Source organism: Stenella coeruleoalba (assembly GCF_951394435.1).
Source record: "Stenella coeruleoalba genome assembly, chromosome: 16".
Classification (NCBI taxonomy): domain Eukaryota; kingdom Metazoa; phylum Chordata; class Mammalia; order Artiodactyla; family Delphinidae; genus Stenella; species Stenella coeruleoalba.
Window position 1 is genome coordinate 34,426,970 of NC_137162.1, and position 16,547 is coordinate 34,443,516.

Below are 16,547 nucleotides of genomic sequence, written 5' to 3' on the forward strand. Positions count from 1 at the left end.
TGTCTTTTTAAATTTTCCCTCTTTTTCTGCCTTCTCTGGATTTATCTGAGCAAATTGTTAAGATTCTATTTTCTCTCATTCCTTTTTTTAAAAATTAATTAATTGATTTGGTTGTGCCAGGTCTTAGTTGCAGCAGGCGGGCTCCTTATTTGCAGCTCGCCGGCTCCTTAGTTGCGGCATGCAGGCTTCTTAGTTGTGGCATGTGAACTCTTATTGCAGCACATATGTGAGATCTAGTTCCCTGACCAGGTATCGAACCTGGGCCCACTGCATTGGGAGTGTGGCCTCTTAACCACTGCACCACCAGGGAAGTTCCTTTTCTCTCATTTCTTAGAACTTCAATTATACTTCTTTAACAAATTATTTTTTACTAGAGGCCCTAGGGTTTGCAGTTTGCATTTACACTAATCTATGTCCACTTTCTTTCTTTCTTTTTTTTTTTTTTTGCGTTACGCGGGCCTCTCACTGTTGTGGCCTCTCCTGTTGCAGAGCACAGGCTCCTGACGCGCAGGCCCCGCGGCCATGGCCCATGGGCCCAGCCGCTCCGCGGCATGTGGGATCTTCCTGGACCGGGGCACGAACCCGTGTCCCTGCATTGTCAGGCGGACTCTCAACCACTGCGCCACCAGGGAAGCCCTCTTTTTTTTTTTTTTTTTGTGATCCGCAGGCCTCTCACTGTTGTGACCTCTCCCGTTGCGGAGCACAGGCTCCAGACACGCAGGCTCAGTGGCCATGGCTCACAGGCCCAGCAGCTCCACGGCATGTGGGATCCTCCTGGACCGGGGCGCGAACCCGTATCCCCTGCATCGGCAGGCAGACTCTCAACCACTGCGCCACCAGGGAAGCCCTGTCCACTTTCCTATAACACTATTCCATGCTTCATGGGTAGTGCAGATACCTTATAATAGAGTATTTCCAGTTCCTCCTTCTTGTCCCTTATAGCATGGCTGTCATTCATTTCACTTACATATAAGCTATAATCAGCAAATATATTCTTGCTGCTATTTTGAATAGTTACTATTAGATTAAGAATTTTGAAAGTAAAAGGTTTTATTTTATTTTCTTTCCTTTTCATGTTCTTCCTTTCTTTAGGTAGATCTGAATTTCTGACCTATATCATTTTCCCTCTCTCTGAAGAATTTCTTTTAATACTCTGTGCAAGGCAGGTTGACTGGTGACAAATTCCCTCAGTTTTTATTTGTCTTAGAAAGTCTTTATTGCTCCTTTTTTGAAGGATAGTTTTGCTTGATACAGAATTGTAGGTAGGTGGATTTTTTTCTTTCACTACTTTAAATATTTTAATCCAGTCCTTTTTTGCTTGCATGATTTGTGAAGACAAGTCTGATGTAAGTTTTATCATTGTTCCTCCATAGGTAAGGTGTTTTTTTCCTCTGGCTTCTTTAAAAAATTTTTGTCTTTGATTTTCTACAGTTTAAATATGGTATGCCTAGGTGCAAATTTGGTGGGGTGGGGATTTATTCTGCTTGGTGTTTCGGAGCTTCCTGGATCTGTGGTTTGCTCTGTGACATTAATTTTGGAAAATTCTCAGTCATTATTACTTAAAATATTTCTTTTGCTCCCTCTCTCTCTCTACTTCTGCTATTCCATTATGCATATGTTACACTGTAATTTTCTCTCAATTCTTGAATAGTGTTGTCTTTTTCATTGTTTTTATTTTCATTTCAGTTTGGGAAGTTTTTATTTACATATCTTCAAATCCACTGACTCAGTGTCAAGTCTACTGTGAGCCCATCAAAAGTATTTTTCATTTCTGTTACAGTGTTTTTGACTTTTAGCATTTCCTTTTTTCAAAAAATTGTATTGAAGTATTGTTGATTTACAATGTTGTGTTAATTTCTGCTGTACAGCAAAGTGACTAAGTTATACATATGTGTATATATATATATGTATATATACACATTCTTTTTCATATTCTCTTTTTAAAAAATATTTTTGGCTGCGTCAGTTCTTAGTTGCAGCACATGGGATCTTTCGTTGCAGCACACAGACTCTCCGTTGAGGCATGTGGGCTTCTCTCTAGTCGTGGTGCATGAGCTGCAGAGTGCATGTGTTCAGTAGTTGCAGTGTGCAGGCTCCAGAGCACGCGGGCTCAGTAGTTGCAGCACGTGGGCTCTCTAGTTGTGGCAGGCAGGCTCCAGACCACATGGGCTTTCTAGTTGTGGTGCGTGAGCTTAGTTGCCTCATGGATTGTGGGATCTTAGTTCCCTGACCAGGGATCAAACCTGCATCCCTGCATTGGAAGGTGGATTCTTAACTACTGGACCACCAGGGAAGTCTCTCATATTCTTTCCCATTATGGTTTATCACAGAATATTGAATATAGTTCCCTGTGCTATACAGTAGGACCTTGTTGTTTATCCATTCTATATGTAATAGTTAGCATCTAGTAATCTCAAACTCCCACTCCATCCCTCCCCTACCCCACCCTTTGCAACCACAGTTCTGTTCTCTATGTCTGTGTGTCTGTTTCTGTTTTGTAAATAAGTTTGTGTCATATTTTAGATTACACATATAACTGATATCATATGGTATTTGGCTTTTTCTTCTGACTTACTTCATTTAGTATGATAATCTCTAGGTCCATCCATGTTGCTGCAAATGGCATTCTTTCTTTCCTTTTTATGGATGAGTAGTATTCCACTGTCTATATGTACCACTTTTTCTTTATCCATTCATGTGTCAGTGAACATTTAGGTTGTTTCCATGTCTTGGCTATTGTGAATAGTGCTGCTGTGAACATAGGGATGCATGTATCTTTTTGAATTATAGTTTTGTCTGGATATATGCCCAGGAATGGGATTGCTGGATCATATGGCAACTCTATTTTTTGTTTTTTGAGGAACCTCCACACTGTTTTCCGTAGTGACTGCACCAATTTACATTCCCACCAACGTGTAAGGGGGTTTCCTTTTCTCCACATGCTCTCCAGCATTTATTATTTGTAGACTTTTTAATGATGGCCCTTCTGACAGGTGTGAGGTGGTATCTTATTGTAGTTTTGATTTACATTTCTTTAATAGTTAGCAGTGTTGATCATCTTTTCATGTGCCTTTTGGCCATCTGTATGTCTTCTTTTTTTTTTTTTTTTTTTGCGGTACGTGGGCCTCTCACTGTAGTGGCCTCTCCCGTGTGGAGCACAGGCTCCGGATGCGCAGGCTCAGCAGCCATGGCTCACGGGCCCAGCCGCTCCACGGCATGTGGGATCTTCCCAGACCAGGACACAAACCCATGTCCCCTGCATCGGCAGGTGGACTCTCAACCACTGCACCACCAGGGAAGCCCCTGAATGTCTTCTTTAGAGAAATGTCTGTTTAGGTCTTCTGCCCATTTTTCGATTGGGTTGTTTTTGTTGTTGAGTTGTATGTACTGTTTGTATATTTTGGAAATAAGCCCTTGTTGGTCGCATCATTTACAAATATTTTCTCCCAGTCCATAGGTTGTCTTTTCATTTTGCTTATGGTTGTCTTTGCTGTATAAAGACTTGTAAGTTTTATTAGGTTCCATGTGCTTATTTTTGCTTTTATTTCTATTGCTTTGGGAGACTGACCTAAGAAAACATTGGTATAATTTATGTCAGATAATGTTTTGCCTATGTTCTCTTCTAAGAGTTTTATGGTGTCATGTCTTATGTTTAAGTCTTTAAGCCATTTTTTTTTAACATCTTTATTGGGGTATAATTGCTTTACAATGGTGTGTTAGCTTCTGCTTTATAACAAAGTGAATCAGCTACACATATACATATGTTCCCATATCTCTTCCCTCTTGCGTCTCCCTCCCTCCCATTTAAGCCATTTTGAGTTTATTTTTGTGTATGGTGTGATGATGTGTTCTAATTTCATTGATTTTCATGTGGCTGTCCAACTTTCCCAATACAACTTCCTGAAGAGACTATCTTGTCTTCATTGTATATTCTTGCCCCTTTGTTGAAGATTAATTGATCATAGGTGTGTGGCTTTATTTCTGGGCTCTCTATTCTGTTCCATTGATCCATATGTCTGTTTTTGTGTCAATACCACACTGTTTTGATTACTGTAGCTTTGTAATATCGTCTGAAGTCTGGGAGGGTTATGCCTCCTGCTTTGTTGTTTTTCCTCAGGATTACTTTGGCAATCCTGGGTCTTTTATGTTCCATATAAATTTTAGGATTGTTTTAGTTCTGTGGAAAATGTCATGGATAATTTGATAGGAATCTCATTAAATATGTAGATTGCTTTGGGTAATATGGCCATTAAATTTCTAATATGATAATTCCAAAGTCTGGTAATCATGCTTTGTCTCTTCAGATTGTGTCTTTTCTTGCCCTAGCTTGTTTGTAATTTTTTGTTGAAAGCTGGGCATGACATATTGGGAAATAGGTAACTAGGCCTTTAGTGTGAGATTTTATGTCTACTTTGCTGTGAGTTAGGCTCTGTTTAACGTTTGCCATAATTGTAGGTGTTGGGGGCTTCAGTTTCCCCTAGTGTCCTTGTTTTTGTCTCCCCTCTTTCCTTTGGCTTTCCCTAGAAACTCTTTTTTTAAAAAAATTCTTGAGATATAATTCATATACAGTTTACCCATTTTCGATGTACAATTCAGTGGTTTTTGATATATTCACAGATACATGCAACCATCACCACAATTAATTTTAGAACATTTTCATCACTTCACAAAGAAATCTGAACCCTTTCCCTATCACCTACTTATACCACACTCCCAGCCTTAAGTAATCACTAGTTTTCTTTCTGTCTCTATATGGTTCTCCATTCTGGATGTTTCATATGATTGTAATCATACACTACGTGGTCTTCTGTGACTAAGTGCTTACACTTAGCAAAATGTTTTCAAGGTTCATCCATACTGTAGCATACATACATCAGTACTTTATTCATTTTTATGGCCAAATAGCCATTTGTCAAATGTATCCATTTGTCAGTTAATGGACATTTGGGTGGTTTGCGTCCTTTGTCTGTTATGAATAAAGCTGCTATAAACATTTGTGTACAAGTTTTTGTGTGAACATATTTCATTACACTCAGGTAAATAACTCGGAATGGGATTGGTGGGTCATCTGGTAAGTGTATGCTTAACTTTTTAAGAAGCAGCCAAACTGTTTTCCAAAGTGGCCATACCACTTTGCTCTGCATCTTCTTCAGCAGTTCATATTGTCAGTTTTTAAAATTTTGAATTATTTTCATAGGTGTGTAATTGTAGTGGATATACCACTACACACTATTGGAAAAGATGTCGAACATTTTGAACCTCTTTTCATGTGCTTATTTGTCTTTCATATATCTTATTTGGTGATGTATCTGTTCGAATCTTTTGCTTGCTTTTAAATTGGGTTGCTTACTGAGTTTTAGTTCTTTATGCATTCTTGATATGTTCAAGATATAAGCCTTTTATCAGATATGTGATTTGGAAATATTTTCTCTCATGCTGTGGCTCTTCATTCTTTCTAGTGTCTTTCAAATAGTGGAAGTTCTTACTTTTTTCCAAAGTACAACTTACATTTTTTCTCCTATGGATCATGTTTATCATTTCTAAGAAATCTTTGCCCAACCTAACATCACAAAAATTTTCTCTGATGTTTTCTGTTTCTATAGAAGTTAAACGGCTTTAGGTTTACCATGTATGTCCATGTTTAACTTTGAATTAAATTTTGCATAAGATATAAGGTATGTTTGGAGTTGTGGGTTATTATTTTTTTTTTTAGCGTATGGACACACACTTTTTGAAAAGATGATCTTGTCCATTGAGTTGCCTTAGCACCTTTGTAGAAAATCAATTGACTATTTAAGTGTCAGTATATTTGTAGGCAGTCTGTTCTGTTCCATTAATCTGTCTTTATGCCAGTACTACACTCTCTTGACTACTACACATTTATAGTAAGCTTTAAAATCTGGCAGTGTAAGTCTTACAACTGTTTCCTTTTTCATAGTTTTCTTTGATTACTATGGTTCCTTTGCCTTCCCATATAAATTTTAGCATCAGTTTGATATGTACAAAATGTCCTCCTGGAAACTTTGATTGGAATTGCTTTGTGTCTATAGATATGTATGGAGAGAACTGAAATCTTAACAATTTTGAGTTTTGATACATAATATGTATCTCTATTTTTTATTATCTTTTTGATTTCCTTCATCAGCATTTTTGTAGTTTTCAGCACACAAACCTTTTACATGTTTTCTAAGATTTATTTTATGGATTTTGGTGCTGTTATATAACGTATGTTTAAAAATTTCAGTTTCCAATTTTTTATTGCCAAGTATGAAAATACATTTGACTTTTTGTATATTGACTTTGTATCCCGAGAACTTCCTAAACTCAATTCTAGTAGCTTTTTTGTAGATTCTTCGGAATTTTCTACATAGACATTGTAAGTCAAAAGTTTTGTCTCTTATTTTCTGATGTGTGTGTTTTCCTTTTATTGTCATATTGCACAAGGAAGGACCTTAAGTATATCTTTGATCCATCTTTATGCCAATACTACACTTTCCTGAATAGGAGTGGAGAAAGTGGACACTGTATTTGTGATTTTAATTTCTTAAAATTTGCCAGGACTTGCATTATGGCTCAGCATATGGTCAGTTGTGGTGAATGTGCCACATGAGCTTCTAAAGAATGTATTCTGGAGTTGTTGGGTATGTCTAGGTATGTCAATTAACTCACATTTGTCAACCATATTATTCAAATTGTCTATATCCTGTTGCTTTTTTTTTTTTTTTTTTTTTTTGCCTGCTTGTTCTACTGAAAGAGGTGTGTTAAAATCTCTAACTATGACCTTGGACCTGTCCATTTCATTTTATGTAGTTGTCTATTTTTCCTTTATGGATTTTGAGGTGTATATCAGTTTGGAGTTGTTATAACTTCCTGGTTAACTGAAATCACTTTATCATTATGAGGTACCCCTCTTTACTGTAAGTAATATTTTTTTGCCTTGAGGTCTACTACTTCTGAAATTAATGTAACCATATCAGTTGTTGGCTAAGGTATCCTTCTCACTGGTCTTTAAGCTTCTCCCATTGTGTTTGGTACAGAGTAGGAAGTGATCAACAAGTGTTGTGCATGTGACTGTCACTCAGTTTTTTATGTTTCAAATGTGAAATAACCATATATGTGATTTGTTTGTATATCCCTAAACAGTGTTTCATTTTTACCTGTTTTCAGTCTTTATATAGACTGAAACTATACATATTTTATTATTTTTTTCATTCAACATCGTTTTTGAGATTTATCCATGTTTTACTATAGTCATTGATTTTTCACTGCTGTATACTACTTCACTATATAAATAACACCACAGGAGACTTCATTCAGTCTCATACATTCCTTAAAAATACTATCTTCCAAATTTATCTCTCTAGTCTTGACCTTTCCTTTGAGCTCTAGATTCAACATCTCTCCTTTGATATAACAAGGATCTCAATTTAACAACCAAAAGACAATTCTTGATTTCCTACTCTCCCCCTTCCCAATCTGTTCCTTTTTCAGTATTCTGTATCTCCTCATGACACCATTCACCAAGCTGTACAAGAACCAAAATCGAGATGGAAACACATTTGGTTTTACATTGAGGCATTAGCAGGGGGACAGACTGACTTGACTGGGGTAAATATGGTGGGATATGATGAAAGTGAGAGAGATGGGCAGGGGCCAGAACATGTAGGGCTTGTATACCATGGTAAGGAGTTCAGATTCAGTATGAGTGTTATAGGAAGTCATGGGAGGCCTGGCAAGAGGGAAGACCAGTTAGAATACAGTAGTCCTGAACAGTCAAGATGATGGTGGGAACTATAGCAGTAGTAGTAGAGATGGAGAATGGTGAACAGACTTGGAATATATTTTGGAGCCAGAGATGGTAGAACTTGCTGATAGACTGGATGCAGGGGTGTGTAATAATTAGAGTTAAGTCAAAGACGACTTCTTCTCTTTTCCCATATCCCATTCCTTCTGGACCCTCCTATGAATTGTATTATTAGGTGCTCTCATTCCATCTCCCATTTTTGCCTGCCCTTTCATAGTTTCTATCAATCCATGTCTGCATCCCATCGTAGATGATTTTATAAGATCAGTCTCCCAATTCACATTCTCTCTTCACCTGTGTCTAATCTGCGTTGATGACTATCAAGTTTTCAATTTGTGACTTTTCATTTATGAATGTTTCAAATCTGCCTTTTATTTATTTTTTATTTTTATTTTTTTATTTTTGCGGTACGTGGGCCTCTCACTGTTGTGGCCTCTCCCGTTGCAGAGCACAGGCTCTGGATGCGCAGGCACAGCGGCCATGGCTCACAGGCCTAGCCGCTCTGCGACATGTGGGATCTTCCCAGACCGGGGCACAAACCTGTGTTCCCCGCATCGGCAGGCGGACTCTCAACCACTGTGCCACCAGGGAAGCCCTGCCTAACTTTTAAATAATGTTTTCCTTATTTTCATATCTAATTAATCATTACTTTATGGTCTTTCAGATTATTCTATTTGCAGTTTTTATTCTATTTTTTAAAATAACTTTATTGAAGATTATTTAATTTTTGGCTGCACTGGGTCTTAGTTGCAGCACGCAGGATCTTCGCTGAGGCATGCAGGATCTTTCGTTGTGGCACGTGGGCTTCTCTCTCGTTGTGGCGTGCAGGCTCCAGGGCATGTGAGCTCTGTAGTTGTGGCTCGTGGGTTCCAGAGCACATGGGCTCTGTAGTTTGTGGCACGCAGGCTCTCTAGTTGTGGCGTGTGAGCTCAGTAGCTGTGGCACGGGCCTAGTTGCCCCGTGGCATGTAGGATCTTAGTTCCCTGACCAGGGATCAAACCCTCATCCCCTGCATTGTAAGGTGGTTTCTTTACCATTGGACCACCAGGGAAGTCCCTATTTGCAGTTTTGAAATAACGAATTTTCCTATTTGCATCTGCTGACTCTTCCTCCTGGTAGTTCATTGCCTCCTGTAGATTGTGTGTGTGTGAGTTTAATCTTAGAAGCTTTTCCCTGTGGCAATCCTAAGGGACCCTATCTGAAACTGTTCCTATAGGGCAGTTTTGTTTGCTTCTGCTAGGGTCCCAGAGTTGATATGTTATTTTCTTAATTTGTGGTTCTTATAGCTATACATTTAAAATAACCCAACCTTACTTACCTTTGGTACAGGTATTCTGGGATTCTGATTTCTCATAGATGACTTTGTGATTCTGGGCTCTTGGACAGTTCTACTAGTCCTGTTTCAATACGTGAACTCTTTGTGGCTTTATGGAGAGGATTAAGTTATAGCTCCACTTTCTCCTGTAAGCCTGAAACCATGGCTGCTGTCCCTACACAGATAGTAGGATATCAGCCCCTATATTCTTCAACAGAACTTCACTGGTTTAAGGGAACTTACTAGAGACCGGTGGGAACCCTTTCTTTAAGCAGGAGGCAGTTTTTGATGTCTGACACTGATTTGTGTGACTAGCAAATATTTTGTTTATTGACACAACTCAAGTTTTTGCTTCGTAGATTCACACTGAGTACTCTGACACTTGATAACCGATGTTCCTGCAATCAATTTCACTTAGAGTCCACTGATGCCAGCATGTGTTCTGGGAAATTAGGAGGTCTACCTTTAATCGAGAGGTATACGATTGTACTGGGATTAAATATTTGGAACAGATATGTGATGCAACGCTGTTACTTTTCTGTAATTTCTATTATGCTCTTATAGTCCCCCCACTTTTGCCTCTGAGTGGTCACATTCTCAGACAGCTTCTCTGTGCTATGTACAGTGGATATTCTATATAAAGTCAAGAATTTCCTTTTTGTCTTCCACCAAATTTGACTATAAGTCCTAAATAATGAAAAAATAACCATTTAATTAGTAAGAAAAAAGATCTTGAGCATTTTTTGACCATATCTAAACTAATAATCTTTTGCTTTTTCTAGTGATCACTTCCTACAAATAACACACAGTTGCACATATTTTTACAGTTAAATCTTTTTTTATTCTCTTGTGGAATGCTATGTTTAATGTTACAGTATGGTTGTCAAAGCTACTGAAATGTGACACATATCCATGTCTAAATGCTGCAGAACAGTATAACTTTATTTTAACAAAAAGTTATTTTACAGCTGAGGTCTGATGGTTTTGAAACCAATGCCTATGTGTGTGTATGGCCAGCCACAAACCTGGGGGATGTTTATTTCCTGTACATGTATATACAAATATATCCCATACATATATATGCACACAGGCATGTATTAATTTATGTGTGAAATATATAAAATTATATACATACACATACATGCATATCTATATACATATACCCACCCTCACTATTGAGCTCACTTTTCTAACACTAATCAGCTTCATGCCCAATTACTGCTGCCCAGTATAACTACATGATTTTAGTGCCAATACCAAGCACCCTTTCGGATGCAGGATAGGTACATCTGTGCATATAGATATGTGTATTTATGTATGTTTGTGTGTATAAAGGAATCATTTCTCCCTTTTATGCTACAGTCATGCATTACTACGATAAACAGTCTTTTCACCATAGGTTTTGAAATTCTAAACAGTGTAAAATCTACTTCTGGAAAACTGTATAGGTTCATAGTTACAAAAAATATATATTTTATATATATATTGATTGAAACCTATTGAGTAGATATGTCCTCAGAATCTGGCTATATCCTAGCCCTTAGATAAATTAAAAGAACACCCTCTTAATAGGATGTTATGATAGCCTTAAATAGAACATTACCTGTATTTAGAATAGTTGATGTTTTAAAAGTTAACAAAATGATGTTAAAGATTTGAACAACACTATGCCTTTGCATTAAATATATAAAGGTTTCCACCAAAGGTTTGGTTCAATTAATTGTCTAAGATTTTCATGTTCCAAGAGTACCAGTATTGTAGTCATTATTCTTAAAATTATGGCTCATTAAAGGCTTTTATACAAAAAAAAAGCCCTAGTTTTAATCATTTATAAAAACAAGTTCTCTTTAAAAGGAAAAATGTACATGAACACTAACGTACTCATGGATATTATCCTGTACAAAGTGACTACTATGTAAAGATAGGAGGCTTGTTCCCAGTAAGAACACCTCATGGTAGCACATGTAAACCTGGTTTGGTTCCTCTGCTCTGCAGCTATTCAGCATGTAAAATTTAAACCATTTCACATTAACATTTAAATTTAATACAGTGCAAATGTTTGAGAATAACTTGTTCCCCCCAGTGAAACAAGAACCAGCGTTATGCTGAATATTCTTCAGATCTATTTACACATTGAGCTAAAAAGTTCACCATAAACTTTGTAATTTGCTGAATATCAGCAGAAATGTTACTGAACTAGCAGCAATTGCATTTACAATATCTGATAGTTATTTGAGAGAATGCATGAAATTTTCCAGGCTGTACTCTGAATCGTATTGCTCTTGATCCCACAGATCGCTCAGGTTTTCAAGAACTGATTTCATACTTGCTTTTCCAGAAGTAGAGGTGTCAGCTTTTTCTGCTTTGCCATCCTTAAGAAAAATTGGCAGAAAGATAAAATGAAAGATTAATTTCAGAAATTTTATTTTCCTTTAAAATATCATAGTTGTTTCTAACATTGCACTTTTTCAACAGAGTTAAATACTTCAAAATATGGGGAAGCTCGTGAACTCATAAAATAGCCCATTTTTCCACAGCCCTAATAATTTATCATTTTACGTTTATTTGAGAAGAATTTTAAGAACATTGCAAAGAATTCACTGTTAACTGTGTCATTTGGCTTTGTCATTCTTCTCCCCTTGTGTGTGTTTATGTGTGTGTGTGTGTGTGTGTGTGTGTGTGTGTGTGTATATATATATATATATATATATACACACACACCTGTGTATATGTTAGTATTAGATATATAAATTATCAGCCTTTCCCAAAACCATTTGAGAGTAGGTTGTGGATAGTATGCCCCTTTATCCCAAGAACAAGGACATTCTCTTACATAACCCAAGTACAAAGATCAAATTAAGGAAATTTAATATTGGTATATTAACATGATCTCATATGTAGGCCATATTCAAATTTTGCCAATAAGATCCTTTATGGCAGTCGTTCTTGCTTCCCTGGAACACCCCTTGAGCCCAGTTTCTGCTCACTGAAAGTCACCCATAAGAATATTCTTTCAAATGGAATAAAATACATTTGAAGCAATCCATGTTTCTTTGAGCCTTTTTTTCTGGGTTACACAGATCCTGTTCTTTCAATCTCCCTTATGTGACATGATTGAAGAACTTTTCTCCATTCTGGCCATCTTTTGGGGATTCACTGATTTGTTACTGTTTGTTTAAAATGCAGCACCCAGAACCAGACAGTATTCTAAATGTGGCTTAACACACACAGAGTCGAGTGGAACTACTTTCTCTCACATTTGGACACTATAATTCTGTTATTACAGCTAGTTTAATTGTATTATATAAGGCCATTTCTCACCCTAATTTATACTGAGTGTACAGCTGATTTTCTGAACCTACACAGGACTTTAAATCCAACCCTATTAGTTTTACATTATTAGACCAACCAATATTTCCAGCTGGTGCACCCTTTGATAATGGATTGTTATCTGATATATATTAGTTCCATCATCCACATTAACAACAATAGCTACTATTTATTATTTTCGTAACTCTAGTAATATAAGCATTGTTATTCTGCCAAGGCTGAAGATGGTCAGAGAAGTTAATTTGCCTAAGGTCGCCAGTTAATAGGAGGCAGCGCAAGAAACACAGACCCAGGTCTAGCTGACTCCAGAAACAGCTGTCCTTTAGCAGGTAGGGACTAAGGAACGAAAACCTGGGGAAGACACTGGAGACATCAATCAGAAAGTCAGACCTTCAAACATGCCCTAGTATCCTGGAGAGTTTTATCTGGACATCAAAAATTCCCTCAAAGGGTTGTCTAGGTGATACTAAAGTGAATGACTTTTGCTGCTCCTTTTAATACTTTTACCAAGCAGTCCCAGGAAGTCTGTGAATACATTAAAGATACAACAAATTGTATAAGTTCTTTACCTTATCAAGAGTAAACAGATCAAGGAGTTGATCTGTCCCCATACTCTGCAAACTAGAATTCTCTTGGCTAATAACAGTATTTGCTATGTTCATCTTGAATTTCTGCAAACCCATTATTTTCTCTTCCAACGTTCCTCTGGTTATCAATCGGTACACATTAACCACACGTTTCTGAATGAGAAAAAGAAGTTAAGCAACTGTAGTATGAATAAATGGGTAAGTTTTGAGATTTACCAAGTCAGAGGGCTTACATACTTGTACTAAGTACTTAACTACCATTGAATTAGGATTGTGTTTTCTTTATCTGTGCCCATGACCTTAAAATGTTTGTAGACGATCACAGAATATTAGGAATGGACAGTTTCCCAGGTTTTCTTAGCCCAGGCACCTCATTTAGCGCATGAGGAAATGGTGCCACAAAATTAAGTGACTTGCCTAACGTCACAACCCTTACTAACATAAGAGCAGGAACTTAAACCAAGGCTTCCTGTCTTTTGGGGGGAGTTATTTTTCCCAGTGCACAAGTTAACACTTGTGAGTGCTGACTTTTTACCTGCCCAATGCGATGGGCCCGGTCCATGGCTTGTAGATCACGCATGGGATTCCAGTCATGCTCCACAAATACCACTGTGTCAGCACCTGTTAAGTTAAGCCCCAGGCCACCAACGTGAGTTGTAAGTAAGAGAACGTCTATGGATGGATCGTTGTTAAACCTAAAAACATAGATATTAAAAAATAAAATTAGTACATTTCTTCCTAAAGTTCAAGTAACAGAAACTGAACTGTTTAATAAAAATTAGCACAAATGAGAACACTGCTTTATAATCCACGACATAGACATTTCTGTGACCACCTGAGTTCAGACTATCTTCTTTTAATATACATAACATCTTTAGTAGTAGAAAGAAGGTATTCTAGAACATGTCAGAAATTTCATACCTAGCAATTAAGTCCAATTGCAAAATGGATGCAAAAATGAACACTAATTATAATTAAGACAAAACCCAACTATGAACATTTAACATATGGAGACAGAAGAGTGTTAGAGAAAGGTTAGATCAGTCAGGGAAAGTAGAAGATTAGCGTGCTGAGGGTTGCTAAAATTGTACTAGTCCTAGAAGATACTGACAAAGGACATCTGGTAGCTTCTAGGAAAAAGAAAAACTAACATTACTAAGCTACCATTTATTACTCACTCTGAGTCAGGCAATGGGCTTTGTACTTTATATGCTTTGTTATTTCTTACAATAGCTCTATAAGATATTATTATTGTTATTTGAGAGACTCTCAGGCTGTGTGGATAATAAACAGGCCCAAGAGAACACTGCCTCAATGGTAGAGTCAGAGTCAAACCTGGGTTCAAAGTCCCTTCGTGGGTCTCTGTTTTGTGCCTAAAAATCTCTTAGGGATGCTCGTTAAAAATGCTCACTCTTGAAGTCAGCAGGCCTGGGACAGAACCTAGGAATATGCATTTTTAAAAATGAACCCCTGCGATTTCCAAAGCAGAGAGAGCAGACCACACGTAAGAAACACTGTACTCAGTGATTCTGCTTCCAAGCTAGGCCAGCTTCCAACTTGTTTTCAGCAGAGACAGAGGGATCAGGATAAAGAGCTTAGTTAAGCCACTTGTTTGCTTCCTCCTGCCCCAACTCCCATAAACAGATGAGGGGAAAGTAGTTATCTCTATTTTTTGTTGATGCCTTAAATTTCTTTCATGCCCTTAGGAGTGCTTTCCTAATACAGTCACACTTTTTTCCCCCTAACTAAACAAACTATTCAATTATATTTCTGCAGTTCTGTATTTTAAAAAGGTAAAGATTTAGTTGGGTTGAATTATACAAAAAAAAACACATTTGCAAATATCTAGCCAAAGAAGATACTTCATGAGGCAAACTTCTATGTAAGTAATAATAATAAATTGACTATAACTTGATTTGTAAGATTTTTAGAAGCCACTTACCGTGAAACAATGGAATGCCTCTGACCAGGAGGTATGCTACCATCTAATCTCAAGTAAGTGACAGAGGGTAAGTGAGGTTTGAGAAGATCATGCTCTACTATATCAAGCATGCTTTTAAGCTGACAGAAGATCAGTATCCTGTGCTGGGCTACAACAGACTCTGTGCCACTCTCGGAAGTGCTGCCATTTCCCAAACCACAGTCCAACAGCAACTTGAAAAAAGAATCACTTGTTACACAGATGTCCAATAAAAGTAGGCAGTCAATCTCACCAAAATAAATATTTCTCTTTGTGGTGAGAAAAGGTTAACTTACCTGTGACCTGAAAAGCAATTAGCATTTGGGGCTCTCATTTATAACATTTTCTACACTAGCCCATGTGAAATCTAAAATCTTCATCCGTTATTTATTCTCAATAAAATTTAAGCCAGAATAACTACAAAAAGCTAAAACAATAAAGTCCAGGTTTTACAATAAGATCTTAATTTTTAAGGCTAGAAAAACTAAATGGTATTAACATTTACATTAACTTGAAATTGGCTCCTTTAATTTAACCTTTCCAAATTCCAGAATTTTTTAAAACTCCATTTTTAAAAGCTATACCAAGAGTGACATGAGCAAATGGCAGAGCAAGCAGTTCCTAGAAAAATTAATTCCAGTGATCCACACTGACACATATAATCAAGCTGTTGAAAGACAAAGACAAAAAGCAAAATCTTGACGACAGCAAGAGAAAAGTGACCACCCCACCACCACCACACGACCTGTGGGATCTTTGTCTCCCGACCAGGGATCAAACCCGGGCCCCAGCAGTGAAAGCGCCAAGTCCTAACCACTGGACTGCCAGGGAATTCCCAAAAGTGACTTCATGTAAAAGGGATTCTCAATGAGATGAACATCTCTTTTCTCATCAGACACCATGGAGGACATGACCAAGAAAGTTAAAAGACAATCTACAGAATGGGAGAAAGTATTTGCAAATCATGTATCTGATAAAGGCTTAATATCTAGAATATAAACTCCTAAAACTCAACCAAAAGACAACCCAATGAAAAAACAGTCAAAGGACTTAAAGCATTTCTCCAAAGAAGATATACAAATGTCCCAATAAGCACATGAAAAACAACATCATTAGTCAATAGGAATAGCAAATCAAATCAACAATGTGATACCATTTCATACCTATTGTGATGGCTATACTTAAAAAAAAGGAAAATAAGTGTTGGTGAGGATGTAGGGAAATCAGAACCCTGGCACATAGCTTGGGAATGTAAATGTTGCAGCCACTGTGGAAAGCAGTTTGGCAGTTCCTGAAAAAGTTAAACATAGAATTGCTATATAATCCAGCAATTCCACTCTTAGGTCTAATATCTAAAAGAACTAAAAAGAGGGACTCAAACAAGCCAATGTTCATTGCAGCATTATTCACAATAGCCAGAAGGTGGAAACAACCCAAGTGTCATCAACACATGACTGGATAAACAAAATGTACTGGTGGTGGTAATAACAACAACAACAACAAAGGACTATTATCCAGCCATAAAAATGAATGAAGTGCTGATATGTGCTC

The 16,547-nt window shown here is 37.4% G+C and overlaps 1 protein-coding gene across 3 annotated transcripts in view; it reads right to left on the minus strand.

The window, feature by feature from the left end:
- Positions 1–9,722: 9,722 nt before the first annotated feature.
- Positions 9,723–16,547, minus strand: part of BTAF1 (B-TFIID TATA-box binding protein associated factor 1) — a 95,489-nt gene continuing 88,664 nt past the window's right edge. For 2 of the 3 annotated variants that reach the window (XM_079899906.1, XM_079899907.1), the window contains 4 exons: positions 14,979–15,190; positions 13,572–13,731; positions 13,019–13,189; positions 9,723–11,491 (listed from right to left, as the gene is read on the minus strand). In XM_079899906.1, the coding sequence (XP_079756032.1) occupies positions 11,348–11,491; positions 13,019–13,189; positions 13,572–13,731; positions 14,979–15,190 (687 nt within the window). In that variant the 3' untranslated portion in view covers positions 9,723–11,347. Of the gene's footprint in view, positions 11,492–13,018; positions 13,190–13,571; positions 13,732–14,978; positions 15,191–16,547 lie in introns of those variants that run through there. The other variant, XR_013824243.1, reaches the window with a different exon arrangement.